Source organism: Zootoca vivipara, chromosome 7 (genome assembly GCF_963506605.1).
Source record: "Zootoca vivipara chromosome 7, rZooViv1.1, whole genome shotgun sequence".
NCBI classification, from domain to species: domain Eukaryota; kingdom Metazoa; phylum Chordata; class Lepidosauria; order Squamata; family Lacertidae; genus Zootoca; species Zootoca vivipara.
Genome location: NC_083282.1, coordinates 90,378,647 through 90,400,928, shown reverse-complemented (window position 1 = coordinate 90,400,928; position 22,282 = coordinate 90,378,647). Strand labels below are relative to the sequence as shown.

The following is a 22,282-nucleotide window of genomic DNA, read 5'->3' as shown; positions in this document are numbered from 1 at the left end:
TTTCAGCACTCACCTGCTTACTTACCTGTCCCTAGGCATTTTCAGATCATTGATCAGGTGTGCTCATGAAGGTTTTGCAGTTGCTGGCTTTGAACTGTGGTTTGTTTTGTTCTTAAGGCTTTTGTGTGTGCATTAACTGCCCAGAAGACACTGTTAATTGGGGACTATATACTAATGATGTAAATAAAATAAGGACGCTTCTGGCACCAGCTACCTGCTTCAGGGGGCAAGGGAAAGATGACATCTCACCAGTGGGTCCTGGCATCTACCTGCGGCTGCCAGATCCCACACCTGACTTCACCAGCAAAGATTTCAACCCAGCCATCAAGAGCAGCCCTGCAGAAACCACATTGCAGTAGTCAAGACCTGAGGTTGCAATAGCGTGAGTACCAGGCAGGAAGAAATAACCAACTAACCAAGGCTTCTTTTTCTTCTTTTAATTTTAAAGAACAGTTTCTTTTAATTTTGATATTTGTTTAGAGTACAAAAAACCAACCAAATAAACCAAAAAAGCTGTTGTTCCATTCCCCTAAGTTCCCCGATTTCCCGCCCCCACCCCCAGAAACAAACAAACGAAAAGTAGACACAGATGCTTCCCCTTCCTTCCCCCAACATGACATTGGAAATATACACAAACTCACACACAGTAGAGAAAGGTCAACTCAGTGGCCTGATCTGCACTACAAACCTATGTTGGCTCATTTCATTCAGTGCCATGGAGTCTCTTAAATAAAACAAAAACAAAAAAGCCGGGAATTGTAGTTTGGCAAGGCTCAGTAGCGCACAGGAGGAGAGCAAGTGGCAGTGCTCACCCGACCCCCACTGTTGCATAGGGGGAAAGGCGAGCAGGAGAAGCAGGGCGAGACTGGCAAGGTGCAAATGCGCCGGCAGACATACCGGCTTGGCTCCGCCGGTGAGTGTGCACCATGCTGCCCTTGCTGCTGCTTTGGCCCCCCCCCCCACTCTCCACTGCAGCACAAAGCAGCCAAGTCAGATCTAGGGTGCTAAGCGATTCCCAGCCCCCACTTATAACCCCCAGGGTTTCCCGATGATTGAACCAGTTTACGTTTGCAGTGCAGATGAGCCCAGGGGTACCTCACTGGAATCGAATTCTCTGAGACACAATAAATACATTCAAGAGAAACACACACACACACACACAGAGACACACACACCCCACCCACTTTATTGCATGATGTCTTGTTTTATCACCAGTCTTGGGATCAATGTGTGGGTAGACTGCAGGGGGACGCGTGCATTTTCACGAATCTTTGAGACCTGCTCGGTGATGTTTCGTTGAGTCAGCAACACCCCAAGGTTTCAGGGGTGCAAATGCCCGAAAAAAAGTCTCCTCGGTGTAAGGCAAATCCACCCAGCGGAGTAATTAATGATTGCTACCTGTCCGGGGCCCCAGGCCCCCAGAGACAGAAGGGATGCAGCCAGCTGCCAGGCATCCCCTGTGTGCACCATTGCAGCCCAGATGAGCCCTTTGAAAAGGCTGAGGCCTGCAACAAAATATTGCAGCGTAGAGTGCTCTTGTTCAGCCAGCCGTGCCCTTTATCTGGCCATACCATTCCATCCTGTCCACTCAGGGTGGTTTTGGGGTGCATTCTCCCCCCCCACCTTACAGTTCACCCCCTCCTTGATGCTTGGGTTTTTCTTGTAGTTCTGCAAACTCGGGGGGTTCTATCAACCCATCTGGTAGCTCCTCCTTGCATATGGAGCCTGTTGGGCTACAGAAGGACTGGAACTAGGAAAGTGGGTTTGCTTTAAAGAGGAGGGGATGTGGCAAATGCAAAGGGAACCGGGTGATATCTGGAAACTTGGAAGGGGGGGCCTGTCGGTTGGTGAATCTACAACAAAGGCCGTTTCTGTAACACTCCAGGTGAAAGACGGAGCAAGCATGATTTCTGCTGCTCCAGAGGGTGGGATCTGAACCAAACAACTCATGCATGGCAGGGGGAGGACACCCACCTGCCAATCACAAGTGACCCCCACCCACTCACCCACAGGGGTCTTCAGAAGCCCCTTCATAAGAGCATTGAAAGGAGCTACTCCATAGGCAGCAAACAGGAGCCCCTTTCAAAGCATCATCTTGCCTAGCAGTTAGGGCTTGGGAGGCATCACCAATCAGCTGATTGGGGCCCCAGGCCAACCTCCATTTGGCTAAGCCACGTTTTGACCTGCCCCACACCTGGCATTCTATATGGTTAGACCCCCTGGGCCTGGAGGTTCCCAACCCTGGAGCTCGGCCGAGCAATGCCGACAGCAGAAGCTCAGTTTGCAACAGCGCAGGTGACCCCCGGCTGGAGCGTTTGCCTGGACCGTCTCCAATGGATGCCATTCACTCCTATAGAAAAAAGGAACTTGAGAGGACATTCGAATGTGATGCCCCGAATGTTCCTTGCCATCCTGCGGCCAAGTCTTCGCCAAGCTGCCAGCAGCTTCCAGATGCCTGGGGCTACAACTTGCACCATGGGGGTTGTAGTTTGAGGCATCTGGAGGGCGCCAGGTTGCCGAAGACTGTGTGTGTCACAGCGACAGGCATTTTGCTCTTATGAAAACACCAGAAATGCAGCCCTACTTTATCCTCTCTTCTCCATTTCCTGTGGCTCAACAGTGTTCTCATTTCTGATGGCACGGGCAACTGACAATTGTATCTCCTTCTGGTTCTTCTCTGCTCATCACTCCAGGGTCTCCGGTCAGTGATAGATCACATGCTTTGCACCTAAGAAAGTCCAGACTCAAGGCCAGGAGTCGCCAGGTAAAAAAGAACCTGGAGTAGCTGCCGGCCTGCGGGAGCCAGCATGGCATGATGGTGACATGTGTCAGAGTGGGACCTGGGAGACCAAGGCTCTTCCTGGGTGACCTTGGGCCAGTTGTTAGAATCATAGAATCATAGAGTTGGAAGAGACCACAAGGGCCATCCAGTCCAACCCCCTGCCGAGCAGGAAACACCATCAAAGCATTCTTGACATATGCCTGTCAAGCCTCTGCTTAAAGACCTCCAAAGAAGGAGACTCCACCACACTCCTTGGTAGCAAATTCCACTGCCGAACAGCTCTTACTGTCAGGAAGTTCTTCCTAATGTTTAGGTGGAATCTTCTTTCTTGAAGTTTGAATCCATTGCTCCGTGTCCGCTTCTCTGGAGCAGCAGAAAACAACCTTTCACCCTCCTCTATATGACATCCTTTTATATATTTGAACATGGCTATCATATCACCCCTTAACCTTCTCTTCTCCAGGCTAAACATACCCAGCTCCCTAAGCCGTTCCTCATAAGGCATCGTTTCCAGGCCTTTGACCATTTTCGTTGCCCTCTTCTGGACACGTTCCAGCTTGTCAATATCCTCTCATCCTGACCTACATGTTGCCTCTCATCCTGACCTACCTCGCAAGGTTCTTATGTGGCTGCAACAGGAGCTCCTTGGAGGGGGGCACAAGTATACAGATTAAGCTTCTGAGTGGGCTAGGTGCTCAATACGCCATATTTTTCTTGAGGGGCAGTGTCTGCCAGGCTGGGGATGCAAAATGAGACAGGATATCTGAGCTAATGGATTGCATTTGCCTTGGTGGATAACAGCTCCCAGGGACCAAAGCAGCCCTGAGCCAGACAGATTATGGACCTGACTCTTGAGAGTCTTAATCTCAAGGTTGCAGGTTTGAGTCCCACGCTGGGCAAAAGTTTCCTGCCTTGCAGGGGGCTGGACTAGATGAACCCTGGTGTGAACCATCCCTTCCAGTTCTATGGTTCTAAGTCAAAGCCAGGCCCTGACGCAAATGGGCTACATTGGTCATTGGGCAATATTTTAAATATATTGAGTAGTACAGGAAATAAATAATCGGCCGAGCCAGAGTTCGGACCTGCCCAGAGCAAACGGTCTTCCTCACACCATGCAATACCGAAGAGCTTTTATATGAGGTGTAACAGATTAAACAGAATTTGGAACTTCGAGGACAATGCCATTGCCCCCAATCTAATTCTTTTGCAGGAGCGGGTCTGAGCAGCCAGGCTGGAGGGCGAAGATGGCCAGGTTCCCCCAGAGGCTCTGCTGCCCATTTAGAGGGAGAGGAGAGACGGCTTAGGGAAATTACTTTGGACATTTGATAAGGGACCTTATTGCCCAGCCTGTCACGGGGATGAGCTCGCCTCGGGGAGGACTGCCAGGGAGCTAATCAAAAGCATTGTTTTACAGCTGGGTGGTCAGGAAGAGCTGCATGGGAGGTGGGTTACAAGGCTGGGAAGAACACCTTTTGCAGGCAATGGCTTGTACAACCGAACTTTGGAAACACTCCTGGGCAGAGAAAAGGTAGACCGGGACAGACTTTGGTCTTTCAAATTTCAACGGTGCCCTTTGCGAGGCCAAAAACCACTTCTCGCCTTCCATTCTGCTCATAGTTTTGGCACCCCCTGGGCTCCGCGCCCAGCATGGTGGAACTGTTCTTCCTGCCCTAAATCTGCCTCTGCGAGGTCTCCCCCCCAAAAAAAGCGCAGGAGATGGGAACCTGTGGCCCTCCAGGGGTCACTGGACTCCAACTCCCATCAGCCCCAGACCACATGGCCAATGGCACCGGCTATGACGTCATCGGAGGCTGGTCCATTAGGCCAAGCAGTCTTGCTGCCTTCTGTGCTACTAGTCCCTGTGATCGCATTGCATGGTCAGGAATTTCAAACACCGATAATAATTTGTCATCAAGGGAGCAATGGACATGCTGAGAAATATGGGCCTGCGCTGGGTTTTAATGGGCATACCCTGCAGATAACAGTACCACTATTAATTTTAATAGACTGTGCACGGGATGAGTATTGAAGGACTGGGGCCACCCTCAGAAGAAGAGGAATCTGCCAAGGGCAGCGCAATGATTGCAAAAGCATTGCCTCTTGATGTTCAGCTAAATCGATTTTCACGTGTGCTCTGGGTGCATTCTGAGCTGTGCATTTTATTGGCGGGGGAGAGTCTTTAGAAAGCACGGTCTGCTGCATCGGAGGCGAGCGAAGGACGGGAGAGTGTTCAGGTGGGTCTGTGCAAGGAGTGGGGAGAGGGAGGAGTAACTCAGCCCAGTTACTGAAATGGACCCAAAGGCCATGGACCCAAATCTATACAGCTACAGATTTCCCCCCATGGGAAAAACTCTCACCTCAACCACCAAGGTGAATCTACCTAGTTTCCCAAAAATGGGTCAGCTGCCCGCCAGGGGAGGGGGATGTTTAGTTAAGATCTCGAAGACAGTTTTGCCCACCAGGGATGCTGCAGAGCTGCCAGAGTGGGCGATTCTGACACGGCTCGTTGAGATTCCTGCATTGCAGGCGGTCAGACTAGATGACCCTCAATAGTCCCTTCCGACCCTACAGTTCTATGATGGCCAATGGCCTGGCTCCGTGTAAGGCATCTTCTCCGGTTCAGAGGTTTGGGGCTTCCTTCTGGCCCTTTCTAACTCCCCGCCATGTTGGGCGAAGGATGGGCTGGCGGAACGGGCTTGGGGTTTCTGAAAGGAGAAGCATCAGAAGGTGGCCCTGGCCTCTAGGATTTTCACAGTGAGTTTCGGCGCTCGAGTGCAGCGGTGTTGGAGGACCAAGCGATGCTCGGGCAGCACTTTCTAATCACAAGTGTTTTGGTGCAGACTTGGTTTTTTAATGTTGAGGGGGCATAGAGGCTGTGCACGCAAGTTCAGAAGGTGCAAAGGTTTGTAGTTAGGGCAAAATACCTTTGAGGCGTATGCTAGTACGAGATGGAACCAGAGCCAAAGGTATTTGGGTTCTCCTCCTTTCTTTCTTTCTCTTCTCTCCCTCGTCTCCTTTTCTCTTCTTCTCCCTTTGTGACACTCCTTCTCTCTCTCTCTCTCTCTCTCTCTCTCTCTCTCTCTCTCTCTCTCTCTCTCTCTCTCTCTCTCTCTCTCCATCTCTGTCTCTGTCATCTACATCCAGCAGTCTGCTAGAAGGACCAACGACCATAGCTGCCAAGTCTCTCGTTGAAAAATCCGGGATCAGCAGCGGCGCGGCACTGGAAGTCGCTTCTGCGCATGTCTGGACATGCGTAGAATCAACTTCTGGTGCCAGCACTGCCCGATTTCCGGTGCCCAGACATGCGCAGAAGGAGCCTCCCTTGCAGGTAGGAAATCGGGGGATTTAAATGGGATTTTTTTCTATTCAGGATAACAGCGGGAAACAGATTAAAATCCGGGGGTTTCCCATGAAAAACGGGAGACTTGGCAGCTATGCCAACGACCCTTTGACCTTTTTCAGGGGACGTGTCCTCCTTCTCCAGGCTTGGAGGAAATAAGACACAGGGCCACAGTCCCCGTCCCCCCCCCAGCTGTTGAAAGGAGGACTGTGACACTGCTTGTGAACCACCACTCAGCACATGCCAAGCATCATTATTAGATGTGGGTGCATTGGGGGGGGGGAAGAGGGAACGTCAAAAGCCTATTTAACAAAAGTCATTATTAAACAGCTCAGGACCACAATACCTCAAGGACCCCCTCTCCCCATTTGAACTGACCCGGACCCTGCGATCATCATCGGAGGCCCCTCTTCGCGTGCCTCCTCCACAAGAGGTCTGGAGTGTGGCAACATGGAAACAGGGACTTTTGTGCGGTGGCTCCCTGTTTGTGGAATGCTCTCTCCAGGGAATCTCTCTAGCCTTTGGCCGATTAACGTTCTCTAGCCTTTTAACTGTGTTTGGGGGTTATTGGTTTATTTTTGTTTTTGCTTCATTATGCATTTTGTGTTCTCGTTTTATATTTTTATGCTGCGAACCGCTCTGCGATCTTTTGGATGAAGGGCGATATACAAATTTAATAAATTAGTATTGATAATGATAATAACATTTACCTCCTTTCAGGGATTCTGTGTGTTTGCTCACTCTCGTTGATGTTGTTTTGCTTTGCTTTTTTTGTTTTTTTACAGAATACCTTGTTAAAACACTTAAAGCTTCACTGGGCGACTCTTAATTTAAATCCCCGTTCCAGAAATATGGGTTGTTGTTAGGAAGCGGCCTTATAGCAGGTCCAAGAATTTGTCCGCAAAGTTTAGTATTGGGCAGTGTTTCTGTCCGGGGTCTCAGCCAAGGAGGTCTGTCCCAACAACTGCTCCCAAATCTTGGGAACTGAAGACCCCAGGAAATGAACTTGAGACCATTTGCATGCTAAAGAGGTGCTTTATCACTGAGCTACAGCCCCTCCCCCAATTTCCAAGGTGACCAGTGACAGAGATCGGGTCTTCCGTGGCCAGAGTCTGGCAGTACGTAGAGCAGGCATCCCCAAACTTCGGCCCTCCAGATGTTTTGGACTACAGTTCCCATCATCCCTGACCACTGGTCCTCTTAGCTAGGGATCATGGGAGTTGTAGGCCAAAACATCTGGAGGGCCACAGTTTGGGGATGTCTGACGTAGAGTCATCAGCTGCCATCACTCTCAATCCAGCCTTGGCTTCTCAATACTGTGCAACCCCCCTCCCCAAATATATCACAGTCTCTGCAAGGAGGAGACAGTCTGAATGTTGGACAGACAGAATGTTGGACTGCAATTAGCAGCAGGAATTGCCCTAAAAGCATATTATTTTTTAAAAGTCAAGTCTGGGCATTTGTGCATTCAGATTAAAAATCTAACCAAAGTTTTGCAGTAACACACCCACACACAGGACCCTCCCCAATTGCTTTTACTCTCATGTAGCAGTAGTAATAATAAACAGTGCTTACGTAGCATGTTAACGAGTGTTCAAAACTATGGGCACCTGGTTGTTATCCTCCCAACAGCCCTGTAAGGTAGGCCAGGATTTTTATCCTCATATTGCAGATGGTGGTGTGTGTGGGGGGTCAGAGGGTGGTGAGCTTGTGGCAAAGGCAAGGGTTCAACCTGGGAACCCTGAATTTAGAGGATGGTCTCTGAATCACTCCAGCCAACACACCCTGGTTGCTACGGAGAGCCTCTGGGTGAGATCCAAGATGCCTGTACAATGAAACAAGTGAAGCATTTGCAAAATCCTCGGATTCAGGAGTCTTCCGTGTCCTTCTCAGGAGAAAGCGAACCAAAAGTCTGTCCTTGCTGGTTTCATCAAGGAAACAATTTCGCGTTGTGATCGGATCCCACAAGGCTGAGTTTGACAAGTCCTAGTGGCGGTGGTTTGGCGTGGCATGAGTTCTGAGCCAGAGAGCAGCTGGTCTCTGCATGGATCAATGAGGAATCAAAGAGAAGAGTGAGGGGTGTGTGTTTGGGGGGGAGGAGAGAGAGCGCACCAAATACCGCCCCCCCCCCCCGTGGAGCCAGTCTGGGATCCCTTCCTAATTTCCCAAGCATGCAATTGAGGTGTCCAGACCTGCGCTCCACGCAAGCCAACAGCATCCCAGAAGCGATGCAACTTCACAGTGTCGTGCCGGGACAAGCCGGAGGGGTTAGGAGATGTTCCCAAAAGAGGCTGGAAGAAGGAAGGTTGGGAGCGAAGGAAAGAAACAGAAAAAAGGGAGTAAGTACCAAAGCTGTCAAGGGAGATCGGAGGCGGAGGACACAGGGGGAACTCTCGGCAACGGGTGAATTGGGGAGGGCGATGGCTCAAGCAAGGCTTGGGGACAGCATTCCTGGGCCTGCCTGGAAGTTGGAAATGAGGGTGAAGACACTTTGCCAGGACATGTAGAGGGGAGGAAGCTGGCTTAGGACAAGCATAAGGAGACAACATTTGGAGGGAAGGAGTGAGGGGGGGATGCTGAACCCCGGAGGAAAGAGGAAGAGAAAAGGAATGAAGGAGATTGGCGAAAGTGCCTGGCGGTTGTTACCTCACATTTCCCCAGTGCAATTTGCAGCAGGTTCCCTTATTGCAAAAAGTCCAGGTTTTTTTGGGGGTGGGGTGGGGCAAGCAGGTTTGTTGCGCAATAGGCCCAACTAAGAGCTTTAACTGTGCAACGTGGATTTGCTGGTGCGGGAGTGGATCCCACCCCAAATCAGCAGCAGTCTTAAAGTGCCCCGAATCTCAAAGCTTCACCCCACAAGCCCCAGATTTGCAGGAGGAGGAGAAGTGGAATCCATATCTCTTTCTGCTTCCTTCCATCAGAACACCCCCCCCTTCCCTGCCCTTTACCAGTGGCAAGACCAGGCGTCGGCAAAGTTTTTGTGGCTTGGGCCGGTTCACGGTCCCGCAGATGCCGCGGGAGGCGGTCCCCGCTTTGCTCCACACCGGTTTAGCGTGGGGCATGGGAGCCAACCTACCAAGCGGGCAGCGGGGGTCCATGGGCCGGTTAAACAACCCCTTAGGTTGCCGACCCCTGGGCAAGACAAACAGACCTAGCCGGGAGGAACAAGAAGTAACCTCCAGAGGTTACTCATCTTTAGGCTGGCAGGCAACTCAAATGCAGGGAATTGGAAGTGATTCATGGACATCCCCCCCAACCCCGGCCACCGTACCTTGACTGAGAAGCTGTAGGTTGCGGACTTCCTCGCGCACCTGCAGTTGCAGCACCTGCTGGAGGACTTCCTGCCGTTGAGACTCGTGGAGTATCCCCATGCGCTGCAACTTCTCTGCATTCAGCCGCAGCAGCGCTCGACCTGCCGGGGAGAAAGCAGAACAATGAGGAAGAGGAGGGAGGGAGGGAGGGAGGGAGGGAGGGAGGGAGGGCCAGATAGGAGCTCTGGGGGGTGGGGTGGGGTGTCCTCCCTGACACCAGGATTCTATGCAGAGGGATTTTATTTTTTTGGAGTGGGGAGCGATCCAGCCCAGCTCCCCCTTGCAGCCTGAATTGCTGACAGGCCAGGCAGAGACAGACCGTTCCAGATACGGTGTGTTGAATCTTTCAGCTTCCAAAAGTGAGGGGCGCTAAAAAGTGACTTGGGAACCCAATAGGTATTTTGGTTAAATCAAGATTGTTTAGCTTTGCTCGGTAAGTAAAATGTGTGCGCCGTGGCAGAGAAATCATTAAAAACCATCGCCAAGCACCTGCAGCCACACTCTGTGTTTTATAAAGCATCACCTGCCATTTTCATAAGGTAAAATCGAAACGCTTTGGTTTTCCAAAGGCAGTTTCTGCTCTTCTTCATCTTACCAAGCTAAATTCCCAATCGCTAAAATGATGGCAGATTTGAATTCCTCACACCCCAAAATGTACTTTTAAGACCCCCTCACTGAAGAGATTTGCAAAATGTAAGCTTCAGCCCCTCAAACAGCATGTTCCCAGCCTCGTCCCAGAATTTTGTGGTGGTTTTTCTACAGCGTGAAAAAGGTCAAACTGGATGATATGCAATTCATGTATCTGGGTGTTTCAGATGGCGCATGAGGGAGACTGCTGTGACAGAGGCTTCAAGGAGTCAGTGTTCATTTTTGGGCTACAGCGGGGGGGGGAGGACTGACCTCCCCCCTCCCCATGCCCCACAGTCCTGATCCTGATTCCTCCCCCCCACCAACTCACTGATTGCTATTTAACAACAAGTAACAAAAACCCCAGACCCTCAAACTGTGATCATGGGGGTGTAGCGGTTCACACGCTGGACCAGGACCTGGGTTCAAATCCCCGCTAATCCGCAAAGTGCACCAGGTGACGTTGGGCCAGCCACTGTCTAACCTGCCTCGCAGGGCTGTTGTGGAGATAAAATGGGAAGGCGGAGGATCACCTTGAGCAACTCGGAGGAAAGGTGCAATATAAGTGCAATGAATAAAATGAAGCCTGCCGTAGAATGATGCTGTGCTGCCCTGACCCTACAAATCATGCAACTTGGAAGGTATTTCTTTCCCGCAACAGGGTCTTTCTCTGTTTCTCCAATCTACCTCCTGCATCAAGACACATTTTATTTCAAAGGCTCCTCTGTGTGCACTGGTGGAATGTTGGAACAGATTGATGCATCCTCCCTAGAATGCAAGAGTTTCCCATCAGCCCCCTCTCCTGCCACCCAGGCTTTGTGAGCGGAGGGATTTTATAACTCGCTCAGTCCACCTCTCCCGCGGGTACAATTGCTAATGCTTCCTTTATTTCCGACGCGAGGGCTTGAGCGAGCTGTTCCATTAGCGTTTCACCAAGCCCTCCAAGGCACGCAAGGATCAGCCTTTGTGACTCCCAGGGAGAAAACACCACAACCTGGTTCCCTTTCTCTGCTCTTTCTTCCTCTCTGCCTCCCAAGTCAGGACACAGATACGTTACCCTCTTCTAAGCAAAGGTGGTGGTGATGAAACACAGGCAGTTCGATCTGCCTGCCTTTCTTGGTTCTAAACAAACGCACAAACACACACACACACACACACACACACACACACACAGTGTCTGTGCAGTAATTATTGGCTCTGGCTATTTTCTGTCTTGCTAGATGGGAGTACGTTCCTGAGGCTTGTAAAATATTAATCCAGCAACTTCGCTTGCTTGTCCACTTCATGTTCTTCTGCAAAGATCCTTTTGTTCTCCAGATCGAGCCGCCCTGGATCTACTATTTCCAGTCAGCCTGGAAAACCCAGAAAGGATGTCACACTGAAAGGCTGCCGCAAGTACCTACACAAAGAGCAATTATTGCTGCCTGGCAGAGTTGGCCCAAAACCTTTTGCCGCCTGAGGCAAAGGACAACAAGATGGCTCCCCTACTTTCACGTTCAGAAGGTGACTGGGCCGAGAGATGACTCAAATGTCCATTGCTGACAACAGGACAGTAGCATCCCTCGGCACACCTGAGGGCTGCTGGCTGGTGCAGGGCACTCCTGTTTCTGCCCACAAACAGAGAGGAACAGTCAACGAAGCAGTGCTGCTGCCACCCCTCAGCTTCTGCCGCCAAAAGCGGTTGCCTCCCTCTGCCCAATGGCTGCGCCGGCTCTGTTGCTCTCACCTGTACATATGTGACAAAAGGAACGATCCTCTAGGCAAGGGCGTGAAGATGCTAAGTTCTGACCAAAGAATCCAATAACCTTTAGATGGTGCCAAAGCTAGAGAAAATATGCCCCCCCCCGCGCCACCTGAGCTTCCCATCGGCTGCTCCCCGACTCATCCATCCACTGTTTGCCGAAGCATGCCAGATTGTAATACGACCACTCTCCTAGAAACTTAGCTCCACAGCATTAAGCATGCCTGTTCCCAGCTGCTTAAAGGAGCCTTCAATACAATACAGTTCTTATTATTTTTATGCTAGGTTTTCAACCTTTTTGGGTCCACGGCTCCCTTGACCAACTATGTTCTTTCTACTGCACCCCTGTGGGACTCAGGAGCCCAGTTATGGCACCCCTTGCCTTCAGCCTCTCACCCTTTCTTGAACCCCCTCCTTTGTGGAGCCGCCTCTCCCGTCTCCTTGGGACTCCCCCGGGCAGCCGCAGCTGCCGCCCCTGGTCTCGGAGCTGCCCTGCCTGCCCCAAAGAGGTGCCTCCTTCACAGTGCCCCACAGAGGCCTGGGAAGCACCCCCTGGCCAGCCCCAGAGGCACCATTCGCCTGGGGCGCTTGTAGCCAGGGCTGCTGCAACAAACAGCTGTGCAAGGCTTTGGGAGGCAGAGATGCGAGAGGGCATCAGAGGAGGGAGGCACCCCAGCCATCATTCAAGGCACCCCAAGGTGCCATGGCACACTGGTTGAAAACCACTGTCTGTGTGGTTCCTTGTGAGCCTTGCTTAAACCTGCCTTTTGCAACTTTGCCGTGATATTTTGTCTTGCTTTATTCCAGGCTTCCTCAACCTCGGCCCTTCAGATGTTTTGAGACTACAGTTCCCATCATCCCTGACCACTGGTCCTGCTAGCTAGGGATCATGGGAGTTGTAGGCCAAAAACATCTGGAGGGCTGAGGTTGAGGAAGCCTGCTTTATTCCAAACTTCCCCTCCTTGTCAGCAAATGGTTGTTACAATCTCGTGTCTCAGCACTTTTTCTGCGGTAGTTATCCTGACAATGAATCCCAGCCAGTGTGCATCACAGAGCACCCCTTTCCTCCAGGGAGCCTCCTCTTTTTGGGGAACCCGGAGGGGCCCGATTACCTGTGATGGCGTGATGGGAAAAGGCCTCCACGTAGATGAGATAATTGTGCGGGCAGTGCTTTTTGAGCCACCTGCACACATCCTGCTGCGTCCAAAGCACCACCGGCTTGGTCAAGCTCCCGAGCGTTGGGCTGGTGTGGTAGATGCCGTAGTGATCATAGGTCCGGACCTGGTGGGATTGAGGAAGAGGGGAAAGAGACGAGAAACATTAGCAAGTCCCCTGCAGGCTGTCACAAGTGCCTGGGACCCTCAGCATCCCAAACAAGATCTTCCAAGCAGCTGCACAAATGATGGTTCCTGGCAGCGGGCAGGAAAACTGCAGCAGGGATAATATTATGAGTCTGGATGAAACCCCCTGCCCCTCCCCAAACCTGCAATCCTGTATCTGTGAGGGTAGAATATGTAAAGTTAAAGCAAGGTGAAAAGACCCCTGGACGGTTAAGGTGACTATGGGGCACGGCGCTCATCTCGCTTTCAGGCTGAGGAAGCCGGCGTTTGCCCGCAGACAGCTTTCTGGGTCATGTGGCCAGCATGACTAAACCACTTTTGGAGCAATGGAACACCATGATGGAAGCCAGAGCGCACAGAAACACTGTTTGCCTTCCCACCACTATTTATCTACCATCACTGGTGTGCTTTCGAACTGCTAGGTTGGCAGGAGCTGGGACAGAGCAACAGGAGCTCACCCCGTCGCAGGGATTCGAACTGCCAGCCTTCCAATTGGCAAGCCCAAGAGGCGCAGGTAGAATGTGTAAGAGTTGTCAGTTGTCATTTTAGTTTCACTCCAAATTTTGACTCTAGATGGATGCAGCATCCTGTGTCCAATGGCTTTGGCAGGTAAGTTGGAGCAGAACTTTGCTCGTACCATGTTGCTGTTCCCCCAGATTACTCTGGTTCTGTTGGGTTTGTCACCAGGAGTTGGTCTTTTTCTTTTTGCTTTGTACACATAGGCTCATTTCTTGCCCCAACAGAATTCTGTCTAATTACGGGAATAAACCCCCTTCGTTTTGAGAAGAGCTGCGTGTTCTCTCTGGTTTCGAGGACCTCGCTTGTAGCTAGGGAAAATGGCCGTGGACCACAGTCCGCCAGTCAGGGTGTCATCTTGAAGTCCTGTTCCCACAGCAACAGTGGCCCAAGATGGCGGTGATAAACCCAATGGAGTCCCTTTATCAATGTTGTGGCTTTGGCTGGCCTGGCCTGGTCCTATTTATTTACTTGAATTTATTTATTTAGTGGAAGAGGAGAGCGCAAAATATGGTCTGAAGCTCAACATCAAAAAACCTAAAATCATGGCCACTGGTCCCATCACTTTCTGGCAAATTGGATGGGGCAGAAATGGAGGCAGTGAGATATTTTACTTTCTTGGGTTCCATGATCACTGCAGATGGTGACAGCAGTCACGAAATTAAAAGACTCCTGCTTCTTGGGAGAAAAGCAATGACAAACCTAGACAGCCTCTTAAAAAGCAGAGACAGCACCTTGCCTACAAAGGTCCGTATAGTTAAAGCTATGGTTTTCCCAGTAGTGATGTATGGAAGTGAGAGTTGGACCATAAAGAAGGCTGATCGCCGAAGAATTGATGCTTTTGAATTATGGTTTAGTCAGACACGACTAAATGACTAAACAACAATAACATTTTTTGTTGTATCCTGCCCTTCATCTGTAGATCTTAGGGCGGTTAGCAACTTAAAATCACAAGGGGGGGAAAAACGCAAAATACAAGATAAAAAAGAGAATGAACTGTATTATTATGACTGGTGACACAAAAAATACAGAAGTTCTTCTACCACTCTTCAACTACTACAGTGGAACCTCGGTTTTCGAGCGTCTCAGAAGCCGAACGATTTGGAACCTGAATGCTGAGAAGCAGGAAGTGAATGCTTCCGTTTTTGAACGTGCCTCGGAAGTCGAACAGCTTCCGAGGAGTGTTTCTCCATTTTCTCAATGGAATTTGCCAATCGTCCATTGAGCCTCGGTTGTCAAACGTTTCGGAAGTCAAGCGGTCTTCCAGAACGGATTACGTTCAACAACCGAGGTTCCACTGTACTTGTATTTAATTGCTTTAAGAAGATTCAGGCCATAGGCATATTTGGCCCCCACATGGCCAGTTGCCGACCACTGGGGCCGCTGACCTGCCCTCCTGCCACCAAACCCTGAGCCAGCCATTTCAGAGCCGCCGTTCCCTTTCCACAATCCCACATGGCAGCCCTCTGGCCTTTTCCGAATGCTTCCCCTCCCTGGCATTTCACTATTATGCAACTGGTACCACCTCGCTGCTCAGGCTGGGCTGTCACTTGGCATCTTCTTCCACCTCAGAGCAAAGTGTCTGTGGCATCGCTGGGTAAAACCATCCCAGGCGTCTGCGGCTCAGCTACTTAAGAATCCAATTACGGGAAATGCTCAAGGCTGCAATGCGCTAGCCGTCTCCCCACCCTTCCCGGTACCAGTTTCCACTTTTCTCCTCCGGGTTTTTTTTTTTTATTCTGGTGCCTCTGTCACAGGCTCTGTTCGTCTTGGAAATGGGGTTCTTCACCTTAGATATATATTTTCCATTGTCTCCTCCTTGGTCCTAGGATATCAAAATACCGCCTTCAGTTCCATGATAATGGAAATCCAAAAGGAAAGGCAAACTACATTTAGATCAGGGATGTCCAACAGGTCAATCAGGATCGCTGGGAGGTTTAGGTAGATCGCTGGCCCCTCCCCTCCCCCATCCTCTAGATCACTGTGAGGCTGACTGTCTGCTTAGCGATCTATTGCTGAGCGGCTTTTTTCATTTTTTTAGACCTCAACCTCCCTAATAAAAGCTCAACAACTTTGACCTGAAACCCGCCCCCAAAACAGGATGTTCCTCCCTAACTGAACCCCCCTCCCCAAAACGGGTAGATCACTGCCAGATTTTAATTGTGTGAGTAGATTGCAGTCTCTTGGAAGTTGGACGCTCCTGGACTAGATGAACCTAGGGGTCCCTTAGAATTCTATGTTTCACAAGTCAGCCATCCAGTTCCTTGGGCTTAGCCGGGGGTCTCATGAAGCACAGGAAGAGCTAAATCTGTTCTTGACTTTATACTTGTAAACTGCTTAGGAGCCACCCAGGCAAATAAGTGATATATAAATTAATGAACAGTAACCACAGCTTTCATGTCCATGGAGTTTTCTTGGCAAAATACTGGAGTGGCTTGCCAGTTCCTTCTCCAGGTGGATCACGTTTAGTCAAAAGTCTCCACTATGACCTGTCCATCTTGGGTGGCCCTGCATGGCATAGTTCATAGCTTCTCTGAGTTATTCAAGCCCCTTCGCCATGACAAGACAAGGCAGTGATCCATGAAGGAGTCCGTATAGTTAAAGCTATGGTTTTCCCAGTAGTGATGAATGGAAGTGAGAGCTGGACCATAAAGAAGGCTGATCACCGAAGAATTGATGCTTTTGAATTATGGTGCTGGAGGAGACTCTTGAGAGTCCCATGGACTGCAAGAAGATCAAACCTCTCCATTCTGAAGGAAATCAGCCCTGAGTGCTCACTGGAAGGACAGATCCTGAAGCTGAGGCTCCAATACTGAAGATGAGGCTCCATGAAGAGAAGACTCCCTGGAAAAGACCCTGATGTTGGGAAAGATGGAGGACACAAGGAGAAGGGGACCTCTGACGAGATGGCTGGACAGTGTTCTTGAAGCTACCAACATGAGTTTGACCAAACTGCAGGAGGCAGTGGAAGACAGGAATGCCTGACGTGCTCTGGTCCATGGGGTCACGAAGAGTCGGACACGACTAAACGACTAAACAACAACAACAACCACAGCTGTGAATCCAGTGAGCTTGGATCAGTTTGAGCGTCAAAGGCTGCTAGCCATCATGGCTGCCTCCACTGCCAGAGGCAGTAGATCTTTGCTGGGAATTGCAAATGGATCGAGCGCTCTTGTGCTCAGGTCCTGCTTGCAAGCTTCCCACAGACACCTGGTTGGCCACTGCGAGAACGGAGCGCTGGATCGTACAGGCCATTGTCCTGATCCAGAAGGCTCTTCTTGCAGAGAAGATTGATGGAAGTGAAATTCCTGGAGAGACTGAAATGTTGAATGGTGTTAGTGAAGGGAGGGAAAGGCAGAAAGAGGGGGGAGCAAAGGCCTGGAAGTGGAAGTGGGATAGAATTGGTGTGGGGTAAAAATTTAGTTTAAGGTATACTTTTGGCTTATGAATAACGTTGTCGGAGTCTTGGCCTGTTAAAGGATATGCTGATCCAATTGGGAGGAGGGACATTGGGGGGGGAGGAGAGATTTTTTTAAAAAAGTTTAGGGTTAAGAGTTTTCTGGAGGGAGTAGAAGAATGGCTGAGGAAATATGCTTAGAGTTTGTTTTTTTTAAGTAACTTTGGTGACCAGAAGTTGTTTGGGTGGAGAACTGCTTGTCTCCCTCTCCTTACTCTTGGTACCCAGTGGCAGGGGGTGCTTTGGGGAGAGAGGGAGGGGTGGAGGGAAACCCAGACACAAAAATGGAACCTTTTGACTGCTGGGCCCCTCGGGCCGCCCCGGTGGCAGGGGGGGGGGACTCAGGGGGGGACAGCATGAAGAAGGAGGAGGATTGTGTTAATATTGTAAGAATAAGATTTTGTATTGGAGTAGAAAACCCGCCATAACTATGTAATGAAGTTGGGAAATCCAGGAGGAGGAGAGTCGTGGAAGCCACTAATATTTTTATTTTTTTATTTTTCCCCCCCTCTTTTTTCTCCCTTTTTATATTTTTTTCTTTTTTCTTTTTATTTTTTTCCTTTTTTTCAATATAGCGAAGAAATAGCTGGGGGACAAGCCAAACCCCAGAGATCCTCCGTCTTTATCCTCTCAGTGGCAGGGGGGGGGATGAGGGGGGAGGAAGGAGGGGGGAGGTTAAACCCAGCTTGGAATGGACCCCTTTGTTTCCCAATGCCCATGGGTCTCACTGGTGGCAGAAGGGGGCCTGTGGGTGGAGGGAAAATGAAGGGACAGAGTTTATATTGTATGCTTTGTATGTGTTCTTTTTATAAAATTAATAAAAATTATTATAAAAAAAAAACAGAAGGCTCTTCTTCCATTCATATGCTTGGAGAAAGAGTTAATATTGGATGGTTTCTGCTGGGGATGTTAGCCTTCAAAGCTTCACGTTTTTAAAAAAGATTGGAAATATTGTACACCGCCCCCCCCCCCTTAGCCTTGTTTTCAGATGATAAGGAACCCATGGCGAGCCTGTAGGAATGGGCGAGATACAATTCTAACTCAACTGTCCGTCCTGAATTCATTCCAATAGCACATGTGGGGCATTCAGACTGCAGAATTTAGGGAATGCCCCCCACACAGTTTGGATAATTGCGGAACAGAATCCCAGCGATCGCGGAGGCCGCCGTGCTGGTTTTAATCTTCCTGGCAGAAAAAAGCCACAGCTTGTTAATAAGAGGCAACATTTAGGATGCGTTAAGCATCACGTTCCGGATGATTTGGAAATCTGGAAAATGTAGAGCTATTAAGAGCTGGCTTCAGCGTGGCATTGACAGCTGAACAGCAGCCAACTCTGGCCGTTGGAGTCCCATGCCTAACCCTCCCCTCTTCTTTTCTCAGCAACAAGCTGTTAAGGGACATCGGGCTCAGGGGAAGGATTCTGTGAATAACTGCACAGCACAGCAGCCTTCGGTCAGGATCTGCCTTTAATTCCAACCTGCAACATGATGCCGACTTGCTTTCCGTTCTCTCCCTTTTTTCTCCTTCCCCATTCCTTTTACCACGCTGCAGATTTATTTACTGTCTAAAATGCATTATTCTAAATTGGATTTCATATGGAGCTATTTGGATCTCCTATTTAATTTTTAGTCGTTTTCTACTAAAACCTTGGAGGCTATTTCAGTGGGAAGGTTGCAATATCAATTTAAATAGGGTTGCCATATCCCCCAAAGCAGGCCGAAGTTGTTGAGCTGTTACAACAAACGTCCACCTGGACGCCTTTTTGCAGCCCAATTCCCAGATGTGTCTGGCGAAACCTGGGCGTATGGCAGCCTTAATTTAAAGGAAATGAAACAAAATGGAAATGCCCTAGGATAGATGCATGGAGGGAAGAAGGCCTTGAAGTACAGCTCTTCTAGAGCCCCCTCCAGACCGGTGAGTTTTGGGCAGATATATTATGCATCGTCCCATTGACACAATAAGGCTGCATTTGTGGTGGATTTATACTAGATCGTCCACACATTCTGCTTTATTGGTTGGTTCTGTGATGCTTCCCCAGTGTAGTAGTAGTAGTAGTAAAATTTTATTTATTCCCCAGCCACTCTGGGCGGCTCCCAAACGAATATTAAAAACACAATACAGCATTAAACATTCCCTAAACAGGGCAGCCTTCAGATGTCTTTTAAAAGTCAGATAGTTGCCTATTGCCTTGACATCTGACGGGAAGGCGTTCCACAGGGCGGGCGCCACCACCGAGAAGGCCCTCTTGCCTGGCTCCCTGTAACTTCACTTCTCGCAGTGAGGGAACCGCCAGAAGGCCCTCGGCGCTGGTCTTCAGTGTCTGGGCTGAACGATGGGGGTGGAGACGCTCCTTCAGGTATACTGGGCTGAGGCTGTTTAGGGCTTTAAGGGTCAGCACAACACTTTGAATTGTGCTCGGAAACGTACTGGGAGCGTAACCACATTACTGCCGCCTGGAGGGGCACCCTTGCACTATAGTGCAATGCAAAGATTATTGTAAGCAATTAACACCACTAGCAGACTTGTAATGACAAATTTTCTTTCTATTTCTATTTAAATTTTGAGCTATTTTGTAATGAGTGTACAGTTGTACCACGTTTTGTGGCTGGGATCCGTTCCGGAGCCCCGGCCGCCAGCCGAATAGGATGCAGGGCAAAGCGCCGCGTCTGCGCACGCATGTGGAGTGGCTTGCACTTCTGCGCATGCATGAGCAGCAAACCCGGAAGTAACCCATTACGGCACTTCTGGGTTTGCTGCGGACGTTCGCCGGAATGGACGCTAGACAAGGTGGATGTTTGTGGAGGTATTACTGTAATTAGAATTGGAAAACGTACAAAATGCAATGATAATAAAGGTTAATTTTGAAAGCCATGAGGCGGGAGGGAGGGAAGTCGAAAGAGTATTGAAAATGGGACTTGGGTCTAACTGCCCCAATACAGTTGTGAAAACAAATCACCAGAGTAGCAATAGAAGCTTGTGTAAGGAGCAGCAGAAGCAGAGGACAAAGGCATTCAGAGAAGGGGTGATAAATGAAAAATGGGTCTCTCAGGGCAACTTTGTGGACCTGGAAACCAGAAGCCAAGCAGAGACTGGAAGTATCAGGCAGCGCTCAGAAGGTCGGCGGCGCTTGACATGCATTGCACCACCGCCAACTTCCCCATGTGTGAACATTGGCTAATTAAGCACACCCAATTAAGGAGCCAACGCAATTAGCACAACAGGCATCTCAAGACCCGCTGCCCTGCTTAATGGCTTGTCCCTCAGAGATGCCAAAAGCCTGGCAAGTGGAGACTGAGGTCAATTCCCTGCCCGATTGATCACAGGGCTGATTGGCCACGGGGGTCAACCCAATAATTCCTAAGGATCTGTGCAAGGGCTTCTGTCAGGCCTGGCGCAATCCTGCGGGGAGCCAGAGGCTTTGCCAGTTGCGTTGTCAAGATTGCAACAAGGCTGGAAAACGCATCTGCCCGTTCTTCCTCTGCAAAGGCAATCAGACGCCAATCTTGCAAACTCTGACGTGGAAACTATTTGGGGGAGCTTGGTCAAGGAGGCAGAAAGATGCCGTGACTTGCCGTCTAAGACGCTGGTGCTCCTCTGAAACTAATCTGGTCTGCGGCCACATCCACGCCTTCCATCCATTTAAAGCACACTGCTTCTCCTAGGGAACCGTAGCTCTGTCAGCAGTAAGCTACAGTTCCCAGGATCCTTGGGGGGGGGGGAGGGTTTGAGCCTCGTGCCTTAAATGTGCAGTGTGGATGTGGCCTACCAGAGGGCGGGCTTCTCCACCCGTGCATTCTTAACTCAAGCAATGCATCTGTCAGTAAGCAGATTATCACCATAACACAGGCCGTGGGCTCAGCGCAGCCTTAGGAGGGAACCCAGGAGGCTACTGGCTGCTCCTTCCGCATCCTTCCGGGGCTTAGTTAGAGAACAGCGGTCCAGCATACATTTAGGTCCGTACAGGTTGTATAGTTAAAGTCATGGTTTTCCCAATAGTGATGTATGGAAGTGAGAGATGGACCATAAAGAAGGCTAATCACCGAAGTCCCATGGACTGCTAGAAGATCAAACCTATCCATTCTTAAGGAAATCAGCCCTGAGTGCTCCCTGGAAGGACAGATTGTGAAGCTGAGGCTCCAATACTTTGGCCACCTCATGAGAAGAGAAGACTCCCTGGAAAGACCCTGATGTTGGGAAAGATGGAGGGCACAAGGAGAAGGGGACGAAAGAGGACGAGATGGTTGGACAGTGTTCTCGAAGCTACGAACATGAGTTTGACCAAACTGTGGGAGGCAGTGGAAGACAGGAGTGCCTGGCGTGCTCTGGTCCATGGGGTCAGAGTCGGACACGACTAAACGGCTAAACAACAAATCATTACCGCTTTTTAAGCTTATTAGCTGCTTGTCGTCTGAAGGTCTCCAAGTGGCTTAACAGCAAATAATAATAATAATAATAATAATAATAATAATAATAATAAATTTATTATTTATTTCCCAGCCACTCTGGGCGGCTTCCAACAAAATATTAAAATACAATGGTCTGTTAAACATTAAAAGCTTCCCTAAACAGGGCTGCCTTCAGATGTCTTCTAAAAGTCTGGTAGTTGTTTTTCTCTTTGATACCTGGTGGGAGGGCGTTCCACAGGGCGGGCGCCACTACCGAGAAGGCCTTCTGTCTGGTTCCCTGTAACGTGGCTACTCGCAGCGAGGGAACCGCCAGAAGGCCCTTGACGCTGGACCTCATATAGACATATATGTAATACCGTATGATATTATAGACATATATGGTACTATAGACCTATATGTAATACCGTACGGGAAGGAAGAGAAAAAAGGGCCAGGGTCATTCCATGCAGCAATATAGCATTTAACATTCTGCATCGCAGGGTATTGGGATATCATTGTTGCTAACCCTTAGGATCTTAATATTCTCAACAGGTGCAGATATTTATATTTCCCTAAAAATCAGAATACAAGTTTAACAAGGTTAGTTCAGCAACAATCATGTAAGTGCTTCTATTATTGACCCTACCCTTCAGGACAGGCATGTCCAAAGTCTGTCCCGGGGGCCTAATCCAGCCCGCCGGTCGGTTTAATGCAGCCCCTGTGGCAGTTTATTTCCTGGGGTAAAATCCTAAAAAAATCTTAACAGCTTCAACCCTAAAGGTT

The 22,282-nt window shown here is 49.7% G+C and overlaps 2 protein-coding genes across 3 annotated transcripts in view; both read right to left on the bottom strand.

The window, feature by feature from the left end:
- Nucleotides 1–564: 564 nt before the first annotated feature.
- The window catches only part of SAMD10 (sterile alpha motif domain containing 10), a 65,612-nt gene continuing 43,894 nt past the window's right edge, over nt 565–22,282 (bottom strand). The window contains exons 3-5 of one of the 2 annotated variants that reach the window (XM_035123606.2): nt 12,914–13,082; nt 9,394–9,534; nt 565–8,162 (exon numbers count right to left, since the gene is read on the bottom strand). In XM_035123606.2, the coding sequence (XP_034979497.1) occupies nt 8,053–8,162; nt 9,394–9,534; nt 12,914–13,082 (420 nt within the window). In that variant the 3' untranslated portion in view covers nt 565–8,052. The other variant, XM_060277352.1, reaches the window with a different exon arrangement.
- Nucleotides 13,122–19,792, bottom strand: LOC118089474 (large ribosomal subunit protein eL33-like). Its single transcript, XM_060277443.1, is given in 3 exon segments — nt 13,122–13,210; nt 13,643–14,023; nt 19,708–19,792. Coding segments are annotated over 3 exon segments (555 nt in total).